Genomic DNA, 26,430 nt, shown 5'->3' with positions numbered 1-26,430 from the left:
ACAGACAATAGCAGGTTTTTATTGGCACTTGTCTCCCAGAAGCTGCAGAGAAACAGAAGCTCCTTCAGCACACTTACAGGTTTAGCAGTGGAAAGTGGGCACATAACAGTAGTCCTTGAGGTGGAAGAGGCAACAGCTTCACCACGTATTCATCCCCACTACCCATCAACTCAATAAAACAATCCGGAAAGGGATTCCAGTGCAAACTGTGGGCCTGTTTTTTCCTGTCCCGTTCTGCTTTGACATTTACAGGGAACAGGAGGAGGTCCCTCATCATCTGAACTTGCAAAGAGGAAGGCAAAGAACTGACTGCTCTTGCTAGACTTTATATCAGGAAGTCAAACACACTACACCTCGAAAAGAAATTTGCCTTTTCTTTTATTCCCCCTACCACCTAAACTCTCCAGCCCTGAAGTTCAAAGAGGATACATAGCCTCTTTGCCTTCCAGCTTTGCCAAGTCCAGAAAAAAATTAAAAAAAAAAAGTTTGGATTTTTTTCTCCCAGTATTTCTAATACTGTCAGAATTCCTAAGTCAAAACTCTTATTCTTGAGCTATTTCCTGAAACTATACTGTCCTGATACAAAAGTGAACTGTGGCAGCTATTACTGTGTTCCATTCCATGTAGTTTTCCCATTGCATTATGAATTCATTGACAAATTGAGGAGCTAGCTCCACCAGAGCAGCAGTAATATATAGAACTGGCATGAGAGTGAAATTTATTAAGAGAAAGAAATGCCGATGGACTATAAAAGTGAGGAAAAACCCCCACCACATTTAAGTCAGCATCCCAACACAGAAACTACAATCCTACTATTTTAAAGTAATATTTAAGCATAGTCCATTCAGCACTTTTATCCTGTCTCAAACTTCAAATCAGCAAGGTATACACTTAAGGGTCTTGCCAAATTGTGACTTAATCCTAATGCCTCCAGTGCCAGCATGTCAAGCCCTCTCACGTGGCAAGGGAGAACGCTCAACACCTCGTAGGATCAAGTTCAAAAAGCCTGGAGAGAAGCAGCAGGGCAGGGAGGAAGGCCTGAACCTTGGAGTGGCATGCACATCCCAACACCCCCCCTCCCCTTTCACTCACAGATCCATGTGGTCTCCACCTGACAAACCTACATTTACAGCGCTCGTTGCCTTAAAATTAAACTGTTTCGTATCTCAGCCATGTGTTTATGTCTTGGTTTCCATTTAGCTGGTTTGTCTTTCAGATAGTGATGTCTGATAACAGTGGCAACAGAAATGTAATAGGTTACATGAGCCTTGGGGAGTATTACAGGGGGACCCTGAGTGCACAGAGCGGAAAGGCAACATCTCCAAGCAACAGCTAGGAGCTGTCAACTCAGGCCCCGATCCTGCGCTCAGCCCCACCTGAGCATATGCTGACAACTTAGACTGGAGTCACTAGGGTTGGGCATGGGGGCTGACCCAGCTCCAGCCCATTGCTAGAGTGGCGCTCTCAAGGGTAATCTTGCAGCCCTGATTCAGGACTGCAACGTGCTCACCTTGGCTTCAACTAAAGTCCTTATTATGCAAGTGAGACCCAAGACCACGGCCAGAAATGGGGTTTTCCAAAGACCTTGCAGAGCACTGTAGCTAGACAAGGCCACATCGTTTCCAAGTTCAGATTCTTAGCCAGACAGCAGCCAAGCCTGAATTTGTGCACATTGAGCACGTGCAACTTCTTACGAAATTCAGGACTGCAGCTGGGATCTTGTAAGGCCCACAGCAAATCTTAGGTTAGACAAACAGATTTTGAAGTCAACAGAAGTTAAAAATTTCAGCACTTTCCTTGAGGTGCTCAAGAGACAGATGAGGCCAGTTGAAAACATTTTGTTTCCACAAGTCACACATTTTTATAAAACTGACATTTCTTTCCTGAAGATTGATGTTATAAGTCAGCACCCTTGAAATGGCTTAGCTGAAAGTCCTGCCTCATGAGTTAAAATAAGAGTATACTGATATTTATAAGCACTATGAGGGCCTGAAACATAACCCATAGGGGACTGCGTTCAACAGCTTCAATACATCATGGATGAGGCCCAAATTCACATCCGATTTAAATCCGTAAGAGTATTTGGTCCATTTTGAAAGAATGGATGGGTTGGAAATGCAGTTCCTGTAACCCCAGGCTTTGCTCCATGCTAAAGGCATTTGCAAGTTTTTGACAACCAGCACAGCACAAAGCCACCTTTAGAAGCAAGAAAATAAAAAACATCCTTACTACAATCTAACACCAGCAGAAAAAAATATTTGGCTGAAACTTTAGGTGCGAATTATACTTGCTTAAGCTAGAACAGAAGGACAAGAACATCACAATCTAGTAATGTGGAAACGAGGAAGGTTTAGATCTTTAAAAAGAAAGGATAGATAGACATTTGAGGTAACAAAACAAAAAACCAAAATGCACAAACACATCACAGACATCTAAAAATAGCATTTTATACATTTTTTGCCAGTGCTTCTCTGAGAGCAAGTTCTTTAAACAGAACTTAACAATTTTACAATTTTTTTTAAAAAAATATGTCATCCTAAAATAGCCCATCAATCCTTAACCCAAACTTTCTGTATTTCTACAAAAATAGATGCACAAAGAGCTACAAAATACTGTATTCCTGAAAGGAGGCGCACTGTAGTCAAGGGAGAGTCTTTTTCCTGACAATTGAGACTGTTCATAAAAATATCAAGCTGAACAAAACAAAACACTGTTAAAGGAGCAGAAAGGAGTTAGGTTGCCCAGCTGCAGCAGGCTCAGATGAGGAAAGAAAGAAAAGTTAGGTTGTTTGGTTTTTTTTTTTTTCCAACACTGTGGGACCCATAAACGGCCTTACAAACAAAAGGCTCAATAGCAAAACCAGAATGGTTGGCTCTTCATCTTCATGTGTGTCCTTTGCCCCACGCAGGAGGAGTCAACAACTGTTATATCGCCCGCCCAGCTGCGCTTACTCCAGCTCTAGCTGGTCTTAATTTAGCTGAACTTCAGAACCAAGAAGTTTCCTTGCTCTTGTCCTGATGCTGTAGACCTACATTTCAGAAAAGGAAAAAAAAAAAAAAAAAAAAAAAAAATCAAAATTTGATACAGCTTTTTCCTCCCCCTCCCCAAGCAACTGAAGTAAGAATAAACATTTTTGATTAAAAACCAAACAAACAAAAACAGAACAAAAAAAAAAAACCTCAAAAAAACCAAAACCACAATTTACCAGCCTTGTGGACTTGCTAGTAACATTGCTAGCGCTCCCAAATTTACAGTTCAGAGGCTAAGCTTAAATCACATTTAAGTTTTAGACTGGCTCAAGCAATTCAGGAATGCTGATAAAATCTTGTGTGCGCTTCCTTGTTTTAGCCTCATTTGGAGCACAGCATGGCGTGATAAAATCCTCCACCAAGGTCTACACAGACAATAGAGTATGCAAAAGAATAATTTTTCCTGATAGGGGCCAGCCACAGACCCTACCTCTTTTGGAAAAGGCCTGTGACACTCTAGGATCTCACAGTTTCTATGGCATTTCACCTTATGGAGGAGAGTGGGAAAATGTTCCTGCAGCAAGTAAAAAAACCCAAATAATTTCACCTACAGAGTGTCAGATTTTTAGCCAAGAACGTCTAGTGCTTCCACATGGGAAAAATTAATGATTTTCAGCTTGCATTTGTTATGAGTTCCCCTAACATTTTCCTTTATAAAAAGTGAGGACTATCTAATAAATGTGGTGCTATGTTGTGGCTTTAGCATTACAGACTTGGAACCTGTGTTATAATCTGGGATTTCTCTGCTCCAGAGGGATTCAATCTTCGCTAGATTTACACCCAACAGGGCGTATACCAAAAATCCAGACAATAGAGGGGGAGGTGAGGATGAAACTTCCCAAAGAAGATACATTCTTGCTCATTTATAGGGAAAGTAGAAAGGAGAGAGGTGCAGGCACATATTTTAAGAGGTACTAAGGCACTTAGGACTCGCTGATTTAAAACCTGCTCCTTGACGTTTTGAGCCAAGCAAATCACATTTCGTTAAATGAATGTGCACTTCCCACTATAAATCATCATTGCTATAAAGACAGCAACGCTGTGCTCTGTGACAGATTATATATTGCCCTGATACATAGTCTACCAAGACCAATGCATCAACTACCTGATCTGCTAAGAGTTTAGGGCCGGTTTCACCGCTAAAGTAAGTAGGTGCAACTCCGGACTTCTGTGATGTTGCAACCATTGAAGCTCCACATTCATTTGTTCAGCAACCTGTGAAAACTGACGGATCCATGTGCTAAGCATGGATCTCTCATTTCCATATCTGATCACATGGTGAAACACAAAGGAAGACCTATATGTTTTCAGAAAGCCTAATAGGTGTGATGGGTTCAGATCTGACCACCATCTCCTTGTTTTAAGAGTATAAACAGTTAATCTTTAATGATGATCAGCATCGTTTCAGAGATGAGCTACAGAGCAATTAACAGTCACATCAAAGATGACAGCATATGGCTCTATCCATGTGAGGATTCCCAAGCCGTGTCCAAACACTTGAGTGTCCACCAGTGAACAGATAGGGAAAGCAGAGTACACGGGTATAGCATGCCAAATCCTGTTCAATGGCTTTCTGCTCTGTTTCACATGCACTTGCACCTATTTCTTTAGATTGGAAAAAACGGGGATAACTCTTAACTAACACGCCTACAAAAAAATGTTCAGAGACTCTTTACTCAATGAGGATGTCTCCTTGTTGCTTAAGAGTTACTTGTTTTCCTGGCAGCATCATTCACAGGCAGAGTCATCATAAACTGCTGCTAGTTTCCTTCAAAGCTCCCTCAAAGTTAGCGATGACAATTTTGTGTTATTTTTCCCCTACTGTTACAGGGTTTTTTTAAACAAATAAGAAAAAAAAGAAAAAAAAAATAATGAAAAGGAGTCAGTCATCAGAAACCTTTCAGAGCATAAGGAATTAATTTGATTTCACCAATGGATCACTAAAGGCCACCAGAGGCAATGGAAGCTGCTGAAAAGAGAAACAGGTTATATGGCTCCTAGGAGCTTAAAAAAAATGACACACACCCCTAAGAGTATGTCCACCTAATAGTAGCAACAGGTAGGAGGAGAATAACCAGCTGAACAGACACCCTCCTAGTTAGGTGTATTTGCAACAAACAGAAATAACTGTAACAAGGAGGTTTAAGGTATAGTTATTAAGTCTGAACAGCCATGGAAAACAATCCAAAAAACCGAAGTTGCCTTAGTTACAGAACTGAATGTGGAACACTCTTCATGCCTTTTACTCATTATATTCCCATCTCTTTCATGGCAAGGTTATCTGCAGCCCTAATATGCCATCCACGTGCAACCCTCTAATAACCAAAAGCTTTCGCTTGGAGCTTGCTGCAACATTTTCCTCTTAGCAAAAACACATCCTTGCTTGTGTTGCATGAGTCAGTATTGCCACACCAGCACAACTCCCCATCTCTCAGATACCAACATTCTAGCTAATTGCCGCAGAAGTAGAATGCAGGTTCTGTGGGAATATCTGAACAAACTTAATGAGTTGCGACAAACTCGTGGGGTGTGTGTGAACGGAGGCAACCCTGTACACTGACCACTCAAATTCCATATTCAACACGACACACTGATCTACAGGCATTTCCAAAAGCAGGCTTTCCATAGTTAGCCAGGACTAGAGGATGTTGATTAATTCACCTAACTCTAAAGTACGTAACTTTGCATCATAAAGGATGTGCACCTCAATTTTAAGATAGATTTACAGCCCCCAGATATGCCACAATCCTGCTCTGCTTTTAGTGTGCTGGGGCTACGGGAAGCCTCCTCCAGCACATCTGTCCAACAGCAGGACAGGATATCCTCCTAGGCTCTGCAGTAGGAGGGCAAGTTGCTCTGCTCGCCTCCCCGCGGGGCTGCCCGCAGACCTGGCAGCTGCCAGCGCAGACGGATACGACTGACCACCTGAAGCAGCCGGTGTGCAGGGCAGCCTCCCGCCCTGCTCCCAGGGAAAACGCCGAGGACCAAAACCATCAGCTCCACTGCAAGACAGCAATTCTCCTCCCCATCCCCCTGGTCTTAAGTGCTCCACTCGGTTTGTACATCCTTAACGTATACAGGAGGACTCATCCCCAGCTGGCACTGTGGGATTACGGCCGCAGCAATGCTCCCTGTACATATGCCATGAACCTCAGCCAATGCTCTTAGAGGCTGACCTTGTTTTGCTTGACATCATTGGGGCAGGGAACTGTGGCCCAAAGCACAAACGTTGCGCTTATATCAATGCATTTATATCAATGCTTGACATAAAACATGCTTTTATATTAAGCATTATAGCTTGGACTCTTCAGCTTTGGAAAGACAGCGCATACCGGCAGCCACAAACATAACAGGTTTTAATAGATTTTGATGTAGATTAGCATTCTTTTTAATCCCACTTGTACCAATAAAGATGCTTCTAAAAGGGTTAATTTGCAGCATACAATGTGAGGATTAAGCCACATTTAATGGGAATCAGGTAGCTAAATCCCTCTTCATCTTCTAAAACAGGACCATGTAAATTCAAACAGATGTGCAAGACAGATCGATACTTAGTTAGGTCTAGGAACAGTGATACGCTGATACCCAAACTATACCATGCACACAAGGTGAACCCCCTCTTAACCTTTGAAGTGATTCAGCATCATCCATTCATGAGATCAAATATTTGGCTTAGTATGGCAGAGATGTAACAATGTAGCTGGAAGAGGATAAAATTACAGCCAGCCTGCCCCGATCCCGACACTATCATTCCATATAATTCAGCATGAGGAATTTTGCAAATGTTTCTATAATCGCATGTGACACTAGCACAAGAAATGTGACCCACAGTAAGGCAGGGGTAATAATTTTTGTATCTAAAGGGCTCTGAAAAGCAATGTCTAGGTATTTACCAAATGAGCTTTTTTACATAAATTATCTGAAGCTCACGGAATCCGATATATTGACAGCTCCACAGGTTGATATCTCTTACTTTCCAGGGCCATATGAGCAATGACTCCCAGAACTGAAGTTTCCTTGTCACTATGGCCTTACCCTACTCTGCAGAAACCACTTCTATTCTGCACTCTTCCAGGCCCTTCAGGTTTAAGCCTCTCTGTTGAGATTGCCGTCTCATATTAGAGTTGAATGTAATAAATTCCTGTGAGACATGGAGACTTACCCAGTATAATCCTCCCCTGGAGTGGACATGGAGCAAGAAAAGCTTCACCTGTGCTGGTGAGTGCTGGATGCGACTCAGTGTGGTGCTTCAGCAGCCCCCTCCTCTCCCCGGCAGCGCAACACACCTTCCCTGGGATGACACCGTTTGACATGCAGGCAAAACACTGGGGCAGTTAAGCTCCCTCTTTTCGCTGTGATCACGCCTGGAATGCCTGTCACCAAAGCATTTGTCTCAAATCTACAAGCTGCAGGCAAAGCTGCAAAGGGAGCTCAGAACCTTCCCAGCAGGCCTCTGCTTGGGGAGCGCAGGAGACAGGAGCGTACAAAGTAAGAGAGCAAATCATTGTAATGTCACAGCCTACCATTACCTGCTGTGTTTCGTGGCTTGCTCCCTTGTTTCCAAAGCCTTATGTGCCAAACTGGGGCTGCCTGATACGGTTTTGCTGCTGTGTTTCAGTGCGAGGCCATTCTGAATAGTCACAAACAAGTGAGACATAGGTTTGCTGAGACCCTGTTCCCACAAACCAGTCACACCTTCTTTCTCTTCCGCCACAGGAACTCACGGACTAACACCCACACATGAGGCGTGGGCCAGAAATTAACAGTTCAGGCTTTCTCCACTACCTCCCACACTGAGTACACAACTACAAGACATGCAAGCCGCTGTGAAGCACTGCCACATCGGGACCCTGACAAAATTAGCATCCGAGTGTACCCTTCCATAGGGATTCTCAGAAGGAGCTGGCAGCACCAAGCCAAGGCTATATCAGTCCTGTAAGGCCCCACAGTCCTTTTTGAGGTACTGTGCTCTGACAGAAAGGAGGAAAAGCACCGGTTTATTGGACATACTACTACCAACAAAGTAGCAGTAAACAAACCAACTTGTCCAGCACTGAAACAACTCACAGTCCAGGCTGGACTTAGATATAAGCCAGGCAGTGGCTTCTCCTGACTAACAACCCCTTATGCAGTTCTTGTCTCCATCCTCGAAAGGTAAGTCAAATACCAGAGCTCTGGAGCTGGACTGCTGGGGCTACTGCCAGACCAGGGGACTTGTCCCCTCTACCCGTGGCAGTGACAATTTGCTCACACTTCAGAGAAGGCAGCTCACTCCCATTATGGGGTTTGTCAGAAAGGCAAAACTTGAGATCTCACTCTTGTCAGATTATCATTTTACACCCAAAAGCACAAAATGTAATTCTTTTCTATCATTGCAGCCATGCCATGGCTGGAAATATTAATAGATATAAAATCGTCCAATGTTAAGAACCCTATTACGCTTTTTCTTAATTTCTTGAGGCAGGAAATGGCATGGTCTTTAGAAGATATTATTGGTTCCCAGTTGCTATTAAGGGAACAGAAAGAGATTCGTGTTAGGTTAGCTCGGTTATAATCAGGTTTTGGGGTCATATTATTTCATATTTGAGAAACAGCATTTTTCTTCTCAACCAACTCTTTGTTCCCCTGCACACTGATCAAAGCAAGGAAGTGCTTCTAACACATTGAATCAGTTAGCTAGAGCTATCAAGCGGACAGACAAACAGATACCTTAGGGAAAAAGGGAGAGAGATGCAAACCTAGTATTTCCTTAATAAATAACATAACGTGTTTAAGAAGTACTACTCTGCAAGGATTGCTGCTGGTCACAAAAGTACCAAGCAGAAAGAGGAGACCTCAGTAGTGCCTGTGAGCTCCAGGATGGGTGGGCTGGAAACTGTTAGTCACCCATCACCTGATCGCAAGCAACTATGAACAGTGAGGGCTGCCAGACTGCTCCGAACGCTGAGGTGAGAGCCTGCCAGTCAAAGCTTGCAGATGCAGATGTAGTTTATGGAGGTTGTCCTGTGGCTACGGACCCTGCAGTAAAACAAATCTAATTCACAGACCTCTGCCTAGATCCTACGGAAAGAAGTTTAGTTTGATGGTGAGCACAGCTCGACCAGCATCTCTGCTCTCTCTGTGACACCTGGATACTACACAGGAAGGAAATGCTGATCTGTTCCAATTTAGATGAGTAAGATGCAATCCTCGTGTACTGACAAGTTATTAGTTCAGTCCTCATTGGAGCTATATTTTGGTGAATGCACACAAGAACTAGCTGAACAAGCTGGAAGCTTCCACATGGAAGTTTAATTAACCATTTCCCACAAGGTTTAAAACAAAAAAACGCGTATCATGTCACAAGTCATTTGGCTTGAATGGGACCAAACCAGACAAAGGTCTCTCAGCAAAAGGCAGCGAGAGCTGGATGTTTCGCAGCTCATCTGCCCTGACAGCAATTTCAGGAGGGATTCCCACCTGGAAATATATTTGGAGAAGGCTCTGAGAACAATCCCTACTTCGGCTGCAGGGAGTCCACTTCTTTGCTGGAATTCTTTCTGCTAAAACAAGTCACAGACACAAGCAAACCATCTTACCTGTGTCAAACCCAAAACTTGGCACAATGTCCACCGTTCCATGAAAGGCTCCAGCCCATGCTGAGGTAGCGCTGGTGACAGCAGCGGGATCTGTCTTTGTCACGTCACACTGGGGAGCAGGAATCCTGGCTGCGCGGACTGAAGGCATCAGCAGGGACCCATACCGGGGGTCGCGGTGAGAGCTGGGATGGTGATGGTGCATGTGTGGATGAGGGTGATGGCGATGCATGTACACGTCATGCATGTGTGCATACGAAGGGCTCACCTGAGATGCTAAAGGATAATGCCAGGATTCAGATGCAGCAGGGGGAGGAGGTGGGGCAGTCTGATGAAGGCCGTGTCCTGGCCAGCTGCTGGGATCTGGTGTTGGAAAGGTGCCTGGTGCAGTAACGGGAAAATCGGGGTGTACTCCACTTAAGCATGGTGGAGGGGGAGGCTGATAAGAGCTGGTCCAAAATGAAGTTGGGAAACTGCTCCTTTGGCTTGAAATTGTTGAGCTTTCTGGTAGAGAGGAGAGAAATGAAGTATGACTGAAGATGAACAACAAATTTAATGACAAAAACCCCACAATGATTTTCTACTCTGAAATTTCTAACACTGAACTCAAGCTTCCTCAGTGATTACAGAATCACTTGAGGATTAGAGGACAGCTGGGGTGGGAGGGGACCTCTTGAGATCATCTAGTCCAATCCATCTGCTCAAGTGGGGTCACCAGAACTGCGTCCAGTCAGATTTTGACTGAGATCCCAACTCCACAACCTCTCTGGGCAACCTGTTCCAGTGTTTAGCCACCCTCGATAATTTAAAAAAAATAATAATAAAGTGTTTTCTTGCATTCAGATGGAATTTCCTGTGCTGTAATGACTATTGCCTTTTGTCCTCTCAACAATCATTGCTGAGGAGACCCTGGCTCCCCCGTCTTCATTCCCCCCCATCAGGTATTTGCACATATGGATAAGATCTCCCCGAGAAGACTTCTCCATGCTGAAGAGTTGCAGCTCTCTCAGGATCTTGGTACAGGAATTATGAGGAGCGGCTAACTCCTGACTGAACCAGAACACATCATTTAGAAAGGCAGCTGTTGTGGCTGTAAATGCTTCTGAGGACAGAGAACCAAGTCACACCGCAGAATAGGAGACGTTTGCCTAAAGGAAGAATACCAGATCTTCTCAAACTAACTGCAAGCTTTGATAGGGTAAAGATCATATCTAACGTGCCTACATTAGTCCCTTGTAGAATATATCATGCTGCCCTGTACCCAAAATCAGATCACACAAGCAGAAACATGCATGTAACAAAGAACCTTTTGCCAGAAAGAAAAGACACACTGCTTCTTACCTCTAGGGCTCAACTTCTATTTCAATGGATTCCAATACATTTACATTATGAAATCACATTCTAAAAATTCCTCTTTTGAAGGAGCAGTTCGTGTTTTTGATGTGTAGTAAAGTATTGGCATCTCCATTCTCACAATCCGCTTGCCAGCTCATGTTTGAAAGTACTGCTTCATGCAATATGCCTCAGCTCAAATAGGGTTTTTTTTGGTCAAAGATGGAAACATAAAAACACAGGACTTCACCTCTGATGAAAGAATAGTCATAAAAATAGCCTACAGAGAAATAAAGCCAGGGAACTTTAATATTTGATGAGGCAAGGAATCCTCTGCTCCTCATATAACATTTACAAAAATATTTATATTTTTTTTTAAAAATTACCTTTTGTTTTGCTTTGTTTAATAAGCAACTGGAATGAGACTTGGGTGAAGACACCATTGAGAATGAACAGATTCTTCAAACGCTCCTGCCTCTGAACTTTGCTTATACAAAAATATTTTGCAAGCAAAAGCTGTAAAAGTGCTTTCTGACTGCATGACTAGGACACTCATGTATCTGTTTTAAAATCGCAGAAATTTTTCCACGCGTCAATTGGCTTTGATTTAGGCAGTTTATTGAGCTTGATTAACTTCCGATATTGGAAACAAGCTTTGCAAATGCACTATGCACAAACGTAGAGAATTCGTCTTTGTGCTGAGCTGCTTCAGAGGCTGCAAGTTTGTCTAGCGAACTGTACTCCAACACGGCTTTCTTCAAAAGGTTGCTTCTTTTTTTAGCAACATATTTCTATTGTAATTCATGCTAGAAGACTGGAGAAAGCTTCAAGAATATACCAGAAGCCTCAGCACCCCTCCGAAATTGGTATTGTTCCTTGTTTGTAAATTGTTCCGTGTTAGGAATGAAGGATTAGGCTGAGATAGAGAGTGCACATGGCTTAGCGTTGGCAGCAGGGCTGACAAAAAAAAAAAAGCAAAACCAAGCTTTTTCATATCCAGTCTGTTGTTTTCCTCACTGCTTAACGGAGAAGCACAGCTTGACAATGCATTGCCAGTATTCTGGAAAATTAATCTCTGTAATCGAGAATTTTTGGAAACTATCTGGCCGTTATCTGCGTGGAAAAGCCCTAAATCCAAACCATCTCACTTCAAAAAAGCACAGAAAACCACAAAGTATCTGCAGGACAACTTTAATACCAGGAGAGAGCACTTTAAACCACTGGATTTGCCAAGATGAATTAATCCCAGATTGCATACCAGCTTGGCTTTACCAATCATGCAGAAGGTCTAGGCCACAGAAAACATGTTTGGTCATCTCCATTTTTCAAACCTGTGCACATTTCACACAGCCATTACCACTGTCAGAAACTGCCATGCACCAGCCCCCACTGAGACAACACTGAGCGTAGAGGCCATCCTTAGTGGTCAAGGTCAAGTCATGTCACTGGAGATACAGTGTCCATCCACGTTATACGAACATGCAAGAAAACTTCATCCACCCTGAGTGCTCACAGAGGATGCTACTAAACGTGAAGTGTGCAGCAACCCCATCAACAAGAACCACCTCTGTGTTGAACCATAACCCGCAACTACCACACATTTCCGTGGTGTTTGAAGGGTCTCCTTTCCTTCCTACCTTTAAGACAGGAAGCACAACCAATTATCTTTACAGATATCATCATGTCAGATATCTAGTCTCTATGGGACATGGCAATGGAGTAACAGCCATTTCAGCACTGTCCTTGAGAAAGAAAAAAAAAAAAAAAATCCAAGTAGCTTCCACAGGCTTTCAGGAGGTGGAAAGGAGGCATTTAACAAAAAAATTGTCTGCCAAGAAAGATACTACGGTTACCACAATTTCCTATTCTAAGTACAGGGAGGCAGGGAGATAGCAACATCTCAGATATCATGAAGTGGTGACTAATGCAAATGTTCATGGTGGCTGGCCAACATGCACTGAAAACATGCCAAAGCGCACATGCTGTGAAGAAGACAATGTATGGAATTTTCTGTAGTACAACATTACTTCTCAGTTAAGGCAGGAGGAAAAAAAAAAAAAGCAAACACAAAATCCAAGAAAGAAAAAAAAAAAAAACCAACCCAACACTTTCAGCTACAAAAAATATGTTGATAAAAATACCATTAAGGTAACATTAGCTTCAAGGTATCATTAATTTCATTAGCCCCTGCAGAAGGTTTCAGGTAGCTATACCTACGATTGAATATTCAAATTCCATATTACCAGACCTTGTTATAAGGAACCATATTATATAAAAAGTCAGTTTTGAAATTAATTTTAGACTAAACTGATCAGTATTTTCAACATACAAAAGATGAAAACTTGCTCTTTTCAGGACAACAAGGTTCTATTTTCTATACATAAGCAAAATCCCTCCTCAAAACAAAAAAACCCCACGTTATCACCTTAATGATGAAATTACAGTTTGCTCTTCCATTAGGACATTAAAAAAAAAAAACATGACAGGAAAAAAAAAAAAAAGCAGAAAACATTACAAATCCCTCCTTTCAGGTAGAGGAGCTGAGTAGTCAGTTCATGCCCACATACTTTCAATTTAAATCTGTACCTTCCAAAACAGCTGTTGCAAATGCAAAAGCTTTTTTTTCTTTAATTTTTTTAAATTTATCTTTGAGTAGTTTATCGACAAAGATTCCAACTACCCATGAAGGTTATTTATGAAAGATCTTCAAGTTAATGATATTTTAACTTCTTTAGGCAACGGGAGAGAAATCCATATCCATTTGCTGTACTGGAGCATCTTTGACAACTTTGACAACTGTACGTCAACCAGAAGACCACGGTGTTATCATATTTCCTTCCCCGCTTTTTTCAAGCAAGCATGTTTCAGAAACTCATTTGGGCCTGATAAAACTCTTGTCAGCTTCTCTTCTCTGGAGAAGCAAATACCCTCTGCTTTCTCAGCGTCCACAGCCCAGAACCACGCAGCCCTGCCCAGCAGCATCCCCAGGGATTTTTCATACCACTTCAGCAGGTGCAGTGACAGCAGAGGGCATATCCCCTTACTTTATTCCCGGAAGACTTTCAGGACATGCAGACCTCTGTTCCCTGCCGATGGCACGGGGCACGCCAGGTCAGGAGGCAGCATGGCTGAAGAACAATTGCGCCAGGACACCCTGTCTCCTGCAGAACCCTCTGGGGAGGGCTGTGTAACCACGGGGGGAGCCAGGGTAAAACGGCCAGGGTAAAACAGCAGGGTATGTCTGAGGCCAAAGAGAAGACACACAACCCCATCCACGGTATGTCTCCAAGCTCATGAAGAGGGCTTGCTGCAGGCATGGGATCTCTGGGGACCGCCTTGATCCCATCTCTAAAACATTTATAGCCTGTCTGGGCCATTTATAAATGCTCCAGTCTCCTTTTTAGTAAGCATAGGTTCAATCCTGCTCTCATTCGAGTTGACGGAAAATTTCCCATTAACATTAATGGTCCCGGCTCAAGCCATAAATTCCTCTAGCTCCCTAGCCACTTCTGCTGACCTTTAGTTAAACTTCCTCGGATTTGTCATCATCCTTCTGGAAAGCAAGTCCTTCTGTGCTATTTTTCTCTTCACAGTGGTTTACAAAAATCCCATCTCTCTCTATTATCTGTGACTTTCACCAATACACTCTCACCTCAACGTCACTGATTATGAACTCCACCACTCCTACAAGGATCCTCACGGTATCTCTCTCACTCAACCTGATGCAAGGCCATTACTCATGATACCTAGTTCACCTTGTTTTGTCAGTCCACATAAGGACATGATCAGAAATAACGCAGCTGTGAATCTGAAAAACTACCCAGACTGGCACAGTCAACAAAATGGAAATAGCAACTTACCAGCACCCTTTCTCCAGTCACCATTTTTGGAGTCTTATCTCTAAGGTCTACCTAGTGTATTTGGCAAGATCTGCTCTTTATTAGGTTGATGATACTTATACACATTGTGAGACCTAAGTGCTATGGGACCATTCAAATACCTTGCAGCACCTACCACATGTCTACTCCCTGCTCAGAAGCAGAGTAACATCATCCCCATTTTACACACGGGAAACCAGTAACAATGGCCGTATCTCTCCCGTGAGCTCTGCCCGTGGGCAGGCTGCAATGCACCGCACCACACGACTGCAGCCACGTGGTCCAGGGCTTGCACCCGAGCCTGTTCCAGCCTCTGCTGGCTCCTCCCCACCTGGAAAGCAGCCGTAGACAAATCTTAATCACCTGGCAAAGTCACCCGAGAAGGCTGCATGGGTCTCCTCACATCCAAGGCCAGCATCCCAAACAGCTTTTCTCTTGCCTCACAGGCCAAGTTTCACACTTGGAGCTTAAAAATAAGCCTACAACCTTGCAGCAGACGTCTGTGAAGCTACGTGAGCTCTGCCATGTTCCTTCCAGGCCTCAGCAGAGCCATAGGCTACAGCAAGAGAGGGAGACGCCTGCTTCTTCATGTCTTTGGCCCCTCTTTCCCCCTTCAACAATTCAGATCACTCAACCCCAAGAAGCTCCTCGGTTCTTTCAAATTTGAGGGGGATTTTTCCACCTCCACAGAGAAGCAACATTTCAGCTGCAATGCAATATGCGTTACCGCGTCAGAGACTGAGTAAGTCACACCACAGAGAGCAAGTTACTGCTCCTCTTACCTCTCCACAGAGGACTTAGCCCTGCCTTGCTCTTGGTAAGGGCAGTTTCTGGATTGAAGCTACTGGCTTGGCTCAAAGCTCTTGAGAAGTGTTCATCCACTACTGAACCAATGTCTCCCTGGAAGTAAGTGAAAAGGACGCAGCGAGAGTTAAGGTACTCCATCTCAGCAGGCTGGTCTTTCTCATCCTCTTCTTGCTTGCTGGGAAGGGTCACTTCCAGAGACTCCTGCATCTTGTTGTATACAGCTAACTTCTTCTGGGATTAAAAACAAAACAAACAAGAGATGTATCACTGATGGCATTCAGTGCAAGCTCAACATCTGGTTTCCTTAAAGAAAAACAACTCAATACATTGAATATTCATTTCATAATTACAGTTGGAATACAGGGATATTTTGCACCAACATTTCACAAAGAAGAGATTACCAGCGTCACTTAGAGTTTTTATTCCTCACGCGCAGAGGGACTTGCTTCTCAGGCATGTTTCACAACCACAACTTATCAGTAATGGCTTTCACTCAATACCTTCCAAATAAAACAGGCAGACTCTAATAATTCACTCCTTGCTCCCACCTGGAAAGGATATTCCCACCAGTAAAGGCTACAGGGGTCGAGTCCAGCCCCAGTCCAACGTCTGCACTGAACACACAGCAGGTTTTGCCGGCCACATTCCCCCAGTTGAGAGCACGCAGCCCTCTGGGCTCCCCAGATCTATTTGTTGCTGACGGCATAATACGGGAGAATTTGGTGCTTCCTGAAAAATTTCCCACTATATTATAAAAGTCCACAAAATACATAAATTCTCACTCACTGCCAGGAAATTTTTTATCATAGGATAACCAGCTTAGGATGGCGAGTAGGGTTTTGGGGGGAAAGGGAGTGTTGAGGTGGGTTTTTTTTTTGTCCTTTGGTTGATTTGGGGTGGTTTTTCTGTTGTTTGGGGGTTGGCATGGGTTTTTTTCCCCCCTTTTCCTTTTTTTTTTTATTCTTTAAACATCGGCTTCTGGAAAAAGGGACAAAAATTCAGTTAGAAAAAACCAAACATGTGATCTGGGGGAAGAGAGGGATTGACAAGTCTGCAAACACATGCAAAAAGATCCGTCCCAAACCAAAAACACAGAGAGGCATACAAAAAAATAAAACCCGCACAAGCCATCTGTGAATGGCTATTTCAGAATCTTCACTCTCTCTCTCAAATCAAACCTAAATGTCAAAATAAATGTGTGTGAAGATCCATTTTGCATGGAACATATTTTTCAGATGTTCCACTTTACAACTGTTTTCACAGAAAAAAAATCTTCCTGCAACAGTCAAGCTGCAGGAATAATAGCTTTTAGCTAGCCATTTCCACAGCTGACTTTACACACAAGCAACTTCAGGAACCCCAAAAACAACTACGGCACATATGTAGAAGTATTTCATAGCTTTTCTATAGAATTATATTTCGACTTGTCTTTTACGGTTTGCTTGGCAACGCTTTAGCGCCATCAGAATCTCTTTAAGTTTACGGCTTTTTTCCCTTTTTCCAAAGTTGTTCTGAAGAAAACGTTAAACTACTACACAGTCTATAAAGTTCCGTTTATACAATAAACGGGCTTGTCCGATTTAGAAATAATTGAAAGCCATTTTACAATCTTTTATACCATCAATGTATTTACATTTTGTGCTTTCTGAAATCATATAAGCCAATATAAACTCTCCCATTATGATACAAAATAGATACTCCGGGGCTAATTCTTAATTATGAATGGTTACGAAAAAATTAAATGAAAGAAAGAGCTACTGACAAGTGGAACCAAAACCTATAATACTAAAAACTCATAGAAATTAAGCAACGTATCTGACATTACAGTAGGTTAACTGGTAAACATAGAACAGCTCAGTAATACCTTTAATTCTGATGCTGTTACACAAACTGCAACGAGGGATGTAAGTGATTTTATTTTACAGTTTGGGATATCTAGACAATGGTCTGGAATTCAAGTAAATCTGTGCATCACAAAGCAAGACATACCATGGCTCTGCTTAGCATAATATTATTTAGACATCTGGATTTATCCCAAAATCCTATAATTTATAAAGAAAAACTGTGGGATTCACTTTAAAAAAAGAAAGAACCAAAGATGGAAACAGCAAATTAAAATAGTTTTACTAGAAATTAATTGCTAAAAGGAAACATAGTCTGAGGCTCTGAAACTAATTTTTGCAAATGCACAACTTGGGGTGACCCATATTTTTTTGTAAATGCTTTGTGCCTTCTGTGAACATACACAGAAAAATTCTCCTCATATTTGTTCCTCAAATGCTTACTAAGATACCACTCGGTGAGCTTTGTGGCTTTGCCTAAGTACTTACGGAATGATGAAACCTTAGTAAGACAGAAATGGTTTTAACAATATTGCACATACAGGAGATATATGCATTAGAAATCTGTAACACATCTACCTCAGTGACTTGATCAATCTTAAAGGTGCGCCATAACCCAGTTCCTCTTAAAACTGCAAGACAAGCGGTTGGGGAGAGTGCTTTTTTCGGTTTTGGTTTTGGTTGGGTTTTGTTTCTTACGTGGAGACAAAGTATGAAAGAGATCCTTTATAGAAGCCTAAATAGATATTGATATATTGCGACATCTCAGGCGCTGTGTAAATGCCACACCTTGAATACAATTAAAAGTTAGCTTCTATTATTATAGGGACACTGTTTGTATTTATACCGTGAGTATGCAAATACATACACAAGCACGCAATTATATACAGAAACACGTCATTTAATACAGCCCCTGGCTTGACTTGGTTATCAGGAAGGAAGTCTTTCAATGTTCCTATATAGAGATTGGAGCTCAGGAAATTAAAAATTATCTCCAGAGTTGCTTCTCGGTGCAGGAATGTTCCCCCTTCCACAGCCTAAGAATCTAATTCATTTTCCATTTCAACTCTCTTCCCTCCCCTCCAGTCCATGGACAGTCATTACAAGGTATTCTGAGCACTTGTTGGTTTTGAAAACACCAAAAAATATTTTTTTTTATGTAAAAAAAAGAGATGGTAGTACTGATGGACAAATACAAGGCCTTGTGTACGGACTGAAGTTATTTACAGTGAAAAGTTGTGTTTTGTGGTGAGTTTTTTGCAAAGGGTAAGAGTTCTCAATTAAAAGATTTTTCAAAACTGCATCAAGCCTCTGATCAGATACAGACCTACTTAATTTGTATTTCAGGAAGAATTTATCAGCCTGTAGTTACCGGACTCTAAGTAAGAGACTACTGTGAGATAAAGTGACTCAAGAAGTTTCCCTTGTATGCAATGTATATACATCCTTTCCATTGTATACATCCTTTGATAATGTTTTTTCTCCCCCTAACTCCCACAAAATACCCTGCCTGCACACAAATTCTGTCTTATTCGTTCTGACCTTAACAGTAATCTTCTCGTAGCATTTCTGACTGCACTTGTGTGAGTGGAAAAGTATGCAAGATCATCAACTGCTAAATGAATTTGTCCCACCGTCATGGGAGGGGGGGTGGAGGGAGTAAAACAAAACAACAACAAAAAAAACAGGTTAGGTTTCTGACAACTAAACTGAGCTAGCCAAGTTTCACTCGTACTTTTTTCATACGAACGGTTCTGCAATACATTTAAGCAGACAGAAGTATCTGTAAGATCTTTACAAAGAGTATTTTCTGACCAAACATAATGTTATTTCTTCCCTATGCTCAGATCCCCAACTCTTTCATATATTCATGAATTCCACCTCTCTCTTCCTTAAAAACTAGAGACTGAGATTAAGCAGCCTCTGAAAACCAAAACAAAACAAACACACAAAATCTCGTCTTGGCCAAGACCCAGAATACAGAATTAAAAGTCAGCTTAGCGTACTGGGAAATAGGGAAATCCAGTGTCTATAGCACCTGATGCCAGCTTGGAGAACAGACCCAAGTTTGTGGCTGAAGGATGAACAGTACAACCTCTGGGTAAATAATGCTTTACAGCATGGGCTGCATTCAGCTGAAACCAACATTATTTTTGTTACTTCATCTATTCACAACCAAGCTCTTCCAAGGAGAATTTAAATTCTTACTGCAAATTGTCTCACAAAAGGAAACAAAAAGCCAATAGCAAATCGCCGCTAATACGGCAATATTAAAGAGAAGGTTTATACCGGATAAGCATCACCCTGTCTTCCGGAGGACAAATGACTGCTTTTAGACCGAGAAAGCATGTGGTCCAAAATCTCACCAAAAAACCCCATCTTGAAGATGCTTGTTATTTTCTGACATATCCTATCCAGAACCAAGCAAAGTGGTTCTCATGCAGTAAAATTTTGGCCACATTAAAGCCAATGGCAAATGTCCAACTGACTTCAAGGGTCCCGGATCTCACCCAGGGTGTCTGGTAAAAATGTCAGAACATTCCTTTTCACAAATTGAAAAAAACTCACTTCCAGCTGAAACCAGCTATTCGGCAGCAAAACAGAAAAACAACCAAGCACAGCTGAGAACGGAGAAAGTTTTAGTTTAGCCAAGTTTGAATCGAAAGTTCAGGACAGCTCTTATTTTACATATAAGCTGGTTGCCTATTCCTACAACTTATTATCTCCATACGTGCCATCATACAGCATATGGTCCTTTATGTTCCCAGGCATGAAAGTCTGGTGTGCCTGTGGCCACCTGTTACAGATTTTCCATTATGAGAGAAAGAACAGGAACCAAAAATAAAGAATAACTACACTGAGGAAACACTATATGACCCTATCCTGAGAAAAAGGCTGTCATTTGACATAAGCTTCTGAGAAGGAATGTCAGCAACAAACTCGAGGCAAATCACGGACAGTCCTCCATTTGTGGAGCTGTCTGCCAAGCAGGCTCCTATTGATAACACAGAAAGTATTCAAGGAAGAAGACAATTTCAAGCAATCAGAGCATGGAATGTTGGGCCTAAAAGCGGTATTTACGGCATGCCCTGAAAACATGAAATGCTAACTTCTCCCCTCGCAAATGAGCGAGCCGAGAGCAAAGCCACACGCTCGCTTCCAGGTGAGCCGCTGGATTTGCAGCAGTAGAGCCTGGAGCTCCTGCTGTGCTCTGCTGATGGAGAAAAGAAGGATTGCATACATCTTTTGCTGTACGTCTAAACAGAGGTGTACCATTAAAAAGTCTAAAGCTCTACCTCTATGTAGATAGAGGAAGATGAAATAGAATTTGGTCTCAATCAGAACAACAAAGTAAGGCAAGACATTTTTTTTTACATTAGCAGTATCTCATGGGATTAAAGAAAACAAACCAAACCAACAAAAGCCCACACGTAGGGCAAAACCTAATCCAGGTTTTACCTCCTTTAATTGCGAGAGTAGCCTTTAAAGGTGAATTACATAGGCCCGATCCAGCTTCCAGTGAATTCAGTAGCAGGGCAACCACCAGGCTTCAGAACAAGCCTCGATAAAGCATCTGAACTACAAAAACCAAAAGTGAAGCTATCTTTCGCTGTTATCTGTTGTGTTGGGTACTGCGGGCTGCCGCACAGTATCAGCGGTATAATAAGCCCATCCTCAAACCTGTGAGCATGCGATACAAAGAACTTTACTGAAAAACTAAGTCAGAGTACGTGAATTCGGTTTAGCGACAGCCAGCCGACACAATGTTAAACGCGACTCATCCTTGCCTGCAATGTTGTTAGTTTGGAAGGAAGAGTTGAGTTAGTGACCTAATTTGCTAATGGAGACAAGCCCTTATCTGGAAAAAGTCTGTCTACAGCACTGCCAGCAGCAAGGCTGACTTGAGCATATCACAACTCTTTATGCAAGACTTGATTTAGCAAGGACGGTGTTGGCTTAGCTCGCTACATCTGCATACCGTGGAGAAATTCCAAAACTACCATTTACTGTAACTTCCCATTTCAAAGGTCTTAAGATCAGCTGTTAGCGAGCCAGGGTGAATCCTACCTTAGCCCCGGCTCTGCAGCTCGCTACACCTAGACTGACAGGGCACGGCGAGCCGTCACAGCGTTTCTCGTGCGCCAAGAACACAACGGGATTCTTCACCGATTATGTGTTTCCCAGAGTCTCTTCGAATGAGCAGCTCCGTTACACCCATTCCTCACCCAACCCCCAGGAAAGCCAAAACTCACTAATACAGCTGCACAGTTCCCCCCCAGGAAAGCAGATGATGAAGAGAGTTTGAATTTTGCCATTCTGTAGGGCTCTACGCTCGCCCAGGCACGGCTCCTTACCGTGCACAGGGACGTGTTCTTATTGTAACACCAGCGCACGCTCGCTCTGTCTTTTGGCAAGGGAATATGGAATCCCCGATTTATCTGAAGAATTAGGGCCACACCCCATTTTGATCAGTTCCTTCTGGCACCGCGTGAGCACGTATGTATCCATACACCACTCACTTCCCCCCAGCAAACACCCTGGACTTCAGCAATCTCAAAGATCTAAGGTGCTAAGCCTCCACTGCCATTAACATTCAGGAGGAATTCAGGCTTCGGTCCATTAAGTGCTTTTGAAAAAAATCCCATCTAAATTAATTCACCAGCAAGTCCTTTCTTGGCTACGGATTGGTGAAAGCTAAGCTTCCAGAAATTCTGCATTGCTGTACAAGGCCAAAATCAGTTCTGCACTGATTTTAAGGGAATGAAAGCTACAGATACAGAAAGGCAGAAACAACTTTAGAGTGGGGTGACTTTAAAAAGACACAATGGAACAGCCCCTAAAAAAAAAAAAAAAAAAGTCACATCTGCACAACCCGGGTGCATGCTAGCCCATCATTTAAAAGCAATCCAAGATCTGCTATTTTGTTATTTAAAAAAAATTAAAAAAAAGGAGACATCCATTCAAATCCCTTTCAGCGCAGAGCAGTGACTCAATGCCAGCCGCTTGCTGGAGACAATTCTCCTGACCCACATATGCAGCACACTACCTATAGATATACGATGAGGTTGCCTCTCCAGAAAGACACCGTGGCCCAGAACTTGAGGCCGTACATCTGCGACAGCAGCTCCGCAGCTAAGGAGCTTGCTCTGCTCTTTAAAGGATGCAGAACTGATACCGAAAGCTGGCATAACCAACTACATGTTTGTGACAGATTTATTATAACTGCCTATGAAGATGCACAAGTTTTAGTTAGCATAACACACCTATGTCTGCTTGCACTGAGAAGGAAAGGAAAGCCAACAGGACCACAGCACAGAAAAGCTTTCTTTCTCGGGAAACAAACCATATTACTGGGTACTGAAAGACAACAGAGTAGTACAACGACACTGAAAAATGCCTCAATGGAGTCCTCGGGTATTTTGAGAGTGAGCTTCACTTTATCAGCTTCAGTGCAGAGCTTTATTTTTAAGATATCCCACTAATTCATCCTCCCTCACTGTTATTTTTAAACCACAGTTTTAATTCGGGCAAAGAAGAACATTCTTTAAAATGGTCATCATCCTCACGAAGAGCACAGGAGTGTTTTACATGTTGAACACATGTGCAAGAAGAAACAAAAAAAAAAAACCCTTGGCAACAGATTCTTCATCTTTCTTCCTTCTGCTCTTTACCAGTTAGTTAAATGTCCCTGACAGGACAACTCTGAAGAAACAGAGACTTGCAAAATGTCATACGTTACCCCAAACAATAAATCTTTCCAATACAACTACAGATGCATGAGAAGTTCACTCTATGTTTGCTTTTTAAAAAATTATTTATTTAAAAAGCATCAGATTCACAGAAAATACATAAAATGCCCTAAAGTTCACGGCTGCTAGAATGAGAGGGTGCAACATTCTTGGTTCAGCGACAACAGCCTGGTTCTACAGTCTGACATTTGTCTAGTTTGTGAAGACCCTCCAGCTCCAAATATTTCAGGAAAATTGGTGAAAGCACGATTAACTAAAACAAATTGTCAATAACATGTAGGATAGTGAGGTTTAGAATGTTTTGTTGGTAATGGGATATATTGTGCTGGCCATAGCTCATGAGCTGTATTGGCTCAACAGAGCTATCTATGTTTCTTGCCTTATCTATCTCCACTTTTCCCAAATAGCAAAACGCACAATAATCCTGTTTGTTTAAAATGAAATTTCAAGAAACTTTGGTGTTTATTAGGGTGCCTCTGGGACGTTTCATATATGGTGCTGCTTTCAACTGATGGAGAAACTTCATAATTCTGTTTAAAAATACAAAGCAACTGCACTTGAGCATGACACAGCTGCTAATGATGGTTTAATAGATTTTCATGTACTTTGTGTTCTACTCTCCAGATCCAGAAGAGAAATACAGTCAATCACCTACAGAGTTAAATGCCAGAGAGTTGACCAAAGTTTCAATTGCAGTTTTCTACTTCTAGGTCTCTCAGTCAAAGAGTCAAGTTATTCCAGTTTATTTATTTATTTTCCCTCCAAATCACGCTGGCTAACAACTGGAGCTCCAGATATCCAAAGTCCATAACTAAAAATACTGAATAGATGGAAGGTTCTGCAAGCTGTGACCTAGATTAGAGAAGAAATAATATCGAAGGCACGCTGCAACAAACAAAACTCACAAGTTTTCCAGAGCCCGCGTTTACGGTGAGCAACATGAGCAACCTGGAAAAGTTTGCTGGTGTATCATTTCTGCAAACGCACTCTCTCTCCCAACAATAAAGAAAAAAAACCCCAATAACACGCGATAGGAATTTTAATGTTTTAGCCCATATTCGTGTCTCCCAGGCAAGTTGATATTAGGGGTCACTTCCCATGTACGGAGAAAACAATCTTCATGGATAATAATGATAAAACCTTATGGAATGCAGCAACAACCAAAAAATGTATTCTCAGATGACTACATTAGGGCCAAGTCAATATTAGTCCCACTTCACCCACGCACTGCATAGTCTAAAAATGCTGTCAGCCTGATAAGAATTTCCTGATTCACTTTTTTTTTTTTTTTTTTTAAATACATCTGATCACCAAATTCAGCTGGAAACTCGCCGGAGCCCATCTTCCAGGAGAGCGGGGCTGAGCGGGGCGGCGCGCCCCGTCCGCGGGGAGCAGCGCGGGTCCCCTCCCGCCGGCGGGCGGAGGTTCCGCCCGTGTGCGCGGCCGCGCACCGCACCAGCGGAGGGAAAAGGCGCAGCTCCGCGCCGGCAAAGCGGGCGAGCGCGGAGACTCGTCAAGTAAGGAGCGACGGCGGAGAGAAAAGGCGGAGGGGGAAGAAGGCAAGAAATAACTTTCTCCCTCTTCCCCACTCCGGCCGAGCAAGCCAACACCCACCCCCCAAATAGAAGAATTTGGGGGAGGGGGGGGAAATAGTTTTTCTTTTAAAAATAGGTCTTACCAGGCTCCGCTGCTCTAGGGCACCCTCACCAGCTCCCCGCATCTCCAAATCAGGCCGGGGGCTGCATGGCGCATCGCTGGCTGGCCGGGGCGGAGGTCTCCGCCCCGGCCAGCCAGCGATGCGCCATGCAGCCCGCTAAAGCGGGGAGGAGGGGGCTTCCCCCAAAAAACCCTCACCCCCCCAAAAAAACCCTCACCCCCGCCAAGTCCTCCCCCTCGCAAGCCTTCCCTCCTCCGCCGCTCACCTGCGGGCAGCCCGCTGCGGGCGCGGGCGGGGCGCCGGCCAGATATCGGGGTGCCCCGCACGCCGCCGGGGCGGGGGGCTGCTGCATGGCCACGTCCGAGCAGCTCATGGCCGCGGCCGCCCCGCACTACCGCCGCCGCCACCACCTTCTTCGTCTCCCTCCTCTTCCTCCTTCTTCTTCTTATTCTTCTCCGCCGCCTCCTTCGTCTTTTCCCTCTCCTCCGCGCAGGGCGGCCGCGGCGGGGCGCCGCGCAGCCCCGGCTGCCAGCGCATCTTCAGCGGCCGCCGCGCCCCGCGCCCGCACTTATAGCGCGGCGGCGGCGGCAGCGCGGGGCGCCCCGGCGGCGGCGGCGGCGGCAGCAGCGGCGGGGCCGCGGGGGCGGAGACCGGCACCGCGCCCCGCCTGCCCCCCCCCCCACACCCGCCCGCCCTTCCCCGCCTCAACCTCCTGCGGCGGCTCCGCGGGCGCGCAGCACCTGCGCCGCCACCCCTGCCCGTCCCGCGGGTTTCCGTCGGTGGGAAGCTCGGCCAAGCCGAGGCAGCGTGGAGTCGCTAAGAGCCAAGTGTCACCTGCGTCGGACGCGGTTCACTTCCAGAGGGATTCATCCCAGAAATTCAGCTGGGAAGAAGAAGGAACCCACTTGTCCCATAGGAGGTGGCAGGTTGGATGCGTTTCTCAGCATCCCGGGGCCGGGATGCTAGCCCGGGGAGCCTCTCTTCCCCTTCCCGCCTTTGATCCACAATATTTTGTGTCTTGGTTTGTTTTTTGTGTTTTTTTTTCATCAATTAAGTGCATCGCTCTACTTGCAAAATATGCAGAAAATCAGGATCTGGTTGTAATGGCTCCAGTCCTGCTCAAATATAAGCACAGCCTACCTCCGTACGCACATTTTTGCCTGCAAGCCACCCCCGCTGCAGTCCCGCACTTGAAGGTTTTCGATACCATTCCTCACATGGAAAAGACTATGCATACGGCTTGTTAGCGTTATCCCAGCTTATGAGCCTGGGAATGACTGCGCTTGTTTGCTCTTGTTTTCTTCTTCTTTGGTTTAAGAGGAATTATTTCACGGTTCTTTTTCAAAAAAATTGAAGTTTACCTACATTTACATTTAATAGTGGTCAAAAATCAAAAGTGGCCTTCAATCAAAAATTCTAAATTTGTACTCTCTCTTCTCTGTATATATATATATACACACAGAAACACACACACATCTCCTTGGCCAGAACAGTTAGATGAATACACAAGGTTAAAATAGCTCTGTCTGCCCCCAGTAGGATTCCCTGTTTATAGAAAGCA

General features: G+C 43.6%; 1 protein-coding gene across 2 annotated transcripts; it reads right to left on the bottom strand.

Annotated features, from left to right (window-relative positions):
• VGLL3 (vestigial like family member 3) lies at positions 1 to 25,509 on the bottom strand. Of its 2 annotated transcripts, none has more exons than XM_074599203.1 (4): positions 25,135 to 25,509; positions 15,597 to 15,849; positions 9,608 to 10,108; positions 1 to 3,028 (listed from the first exon to the last, which is right to left on the bottom strand). In XM_074599203.1, exons 1-4 carry the CDS (start codon positions 25,240 to 25,242, stop codon positions 2,985 to 2,987), a joined length of 906 nt encoding a protein of 301 aa, XP_074455304.1. In that variant the 5' UTR covers positions 25,243 to 25,509; the 3' UTR covers positions 1 to 2,984. The 2 variants fall into 2 exon arrangements, with proteins under 2 accessions (XP_074455304.1, XP_074455296.1); XM_074599195.1 differs by having other exon boundaries at positions 15,597 to 15,852; positions 25,135 to 25,473.
• Between the last annotated feature and the right edge of the window lie 921 nt (positions 25,510 to 26,430).

This window comes from Larus michahellis, chromosome 1, assembly GCF_964199755.1.
Source record: "Larus michahellis chromosome 1, bLarMic1.1, whole genome shotgun sequence".
Lineage (NCBI taxonomy): Eukaryota > Metazoa > Chordata > Aves > Charadriiformes > Laridae > Larus > Larus michahellis.
Note: the sequence above shows the minus strand (reverse complement) of the source record. Positions and strands in the feature narration are given on the sequence as shown.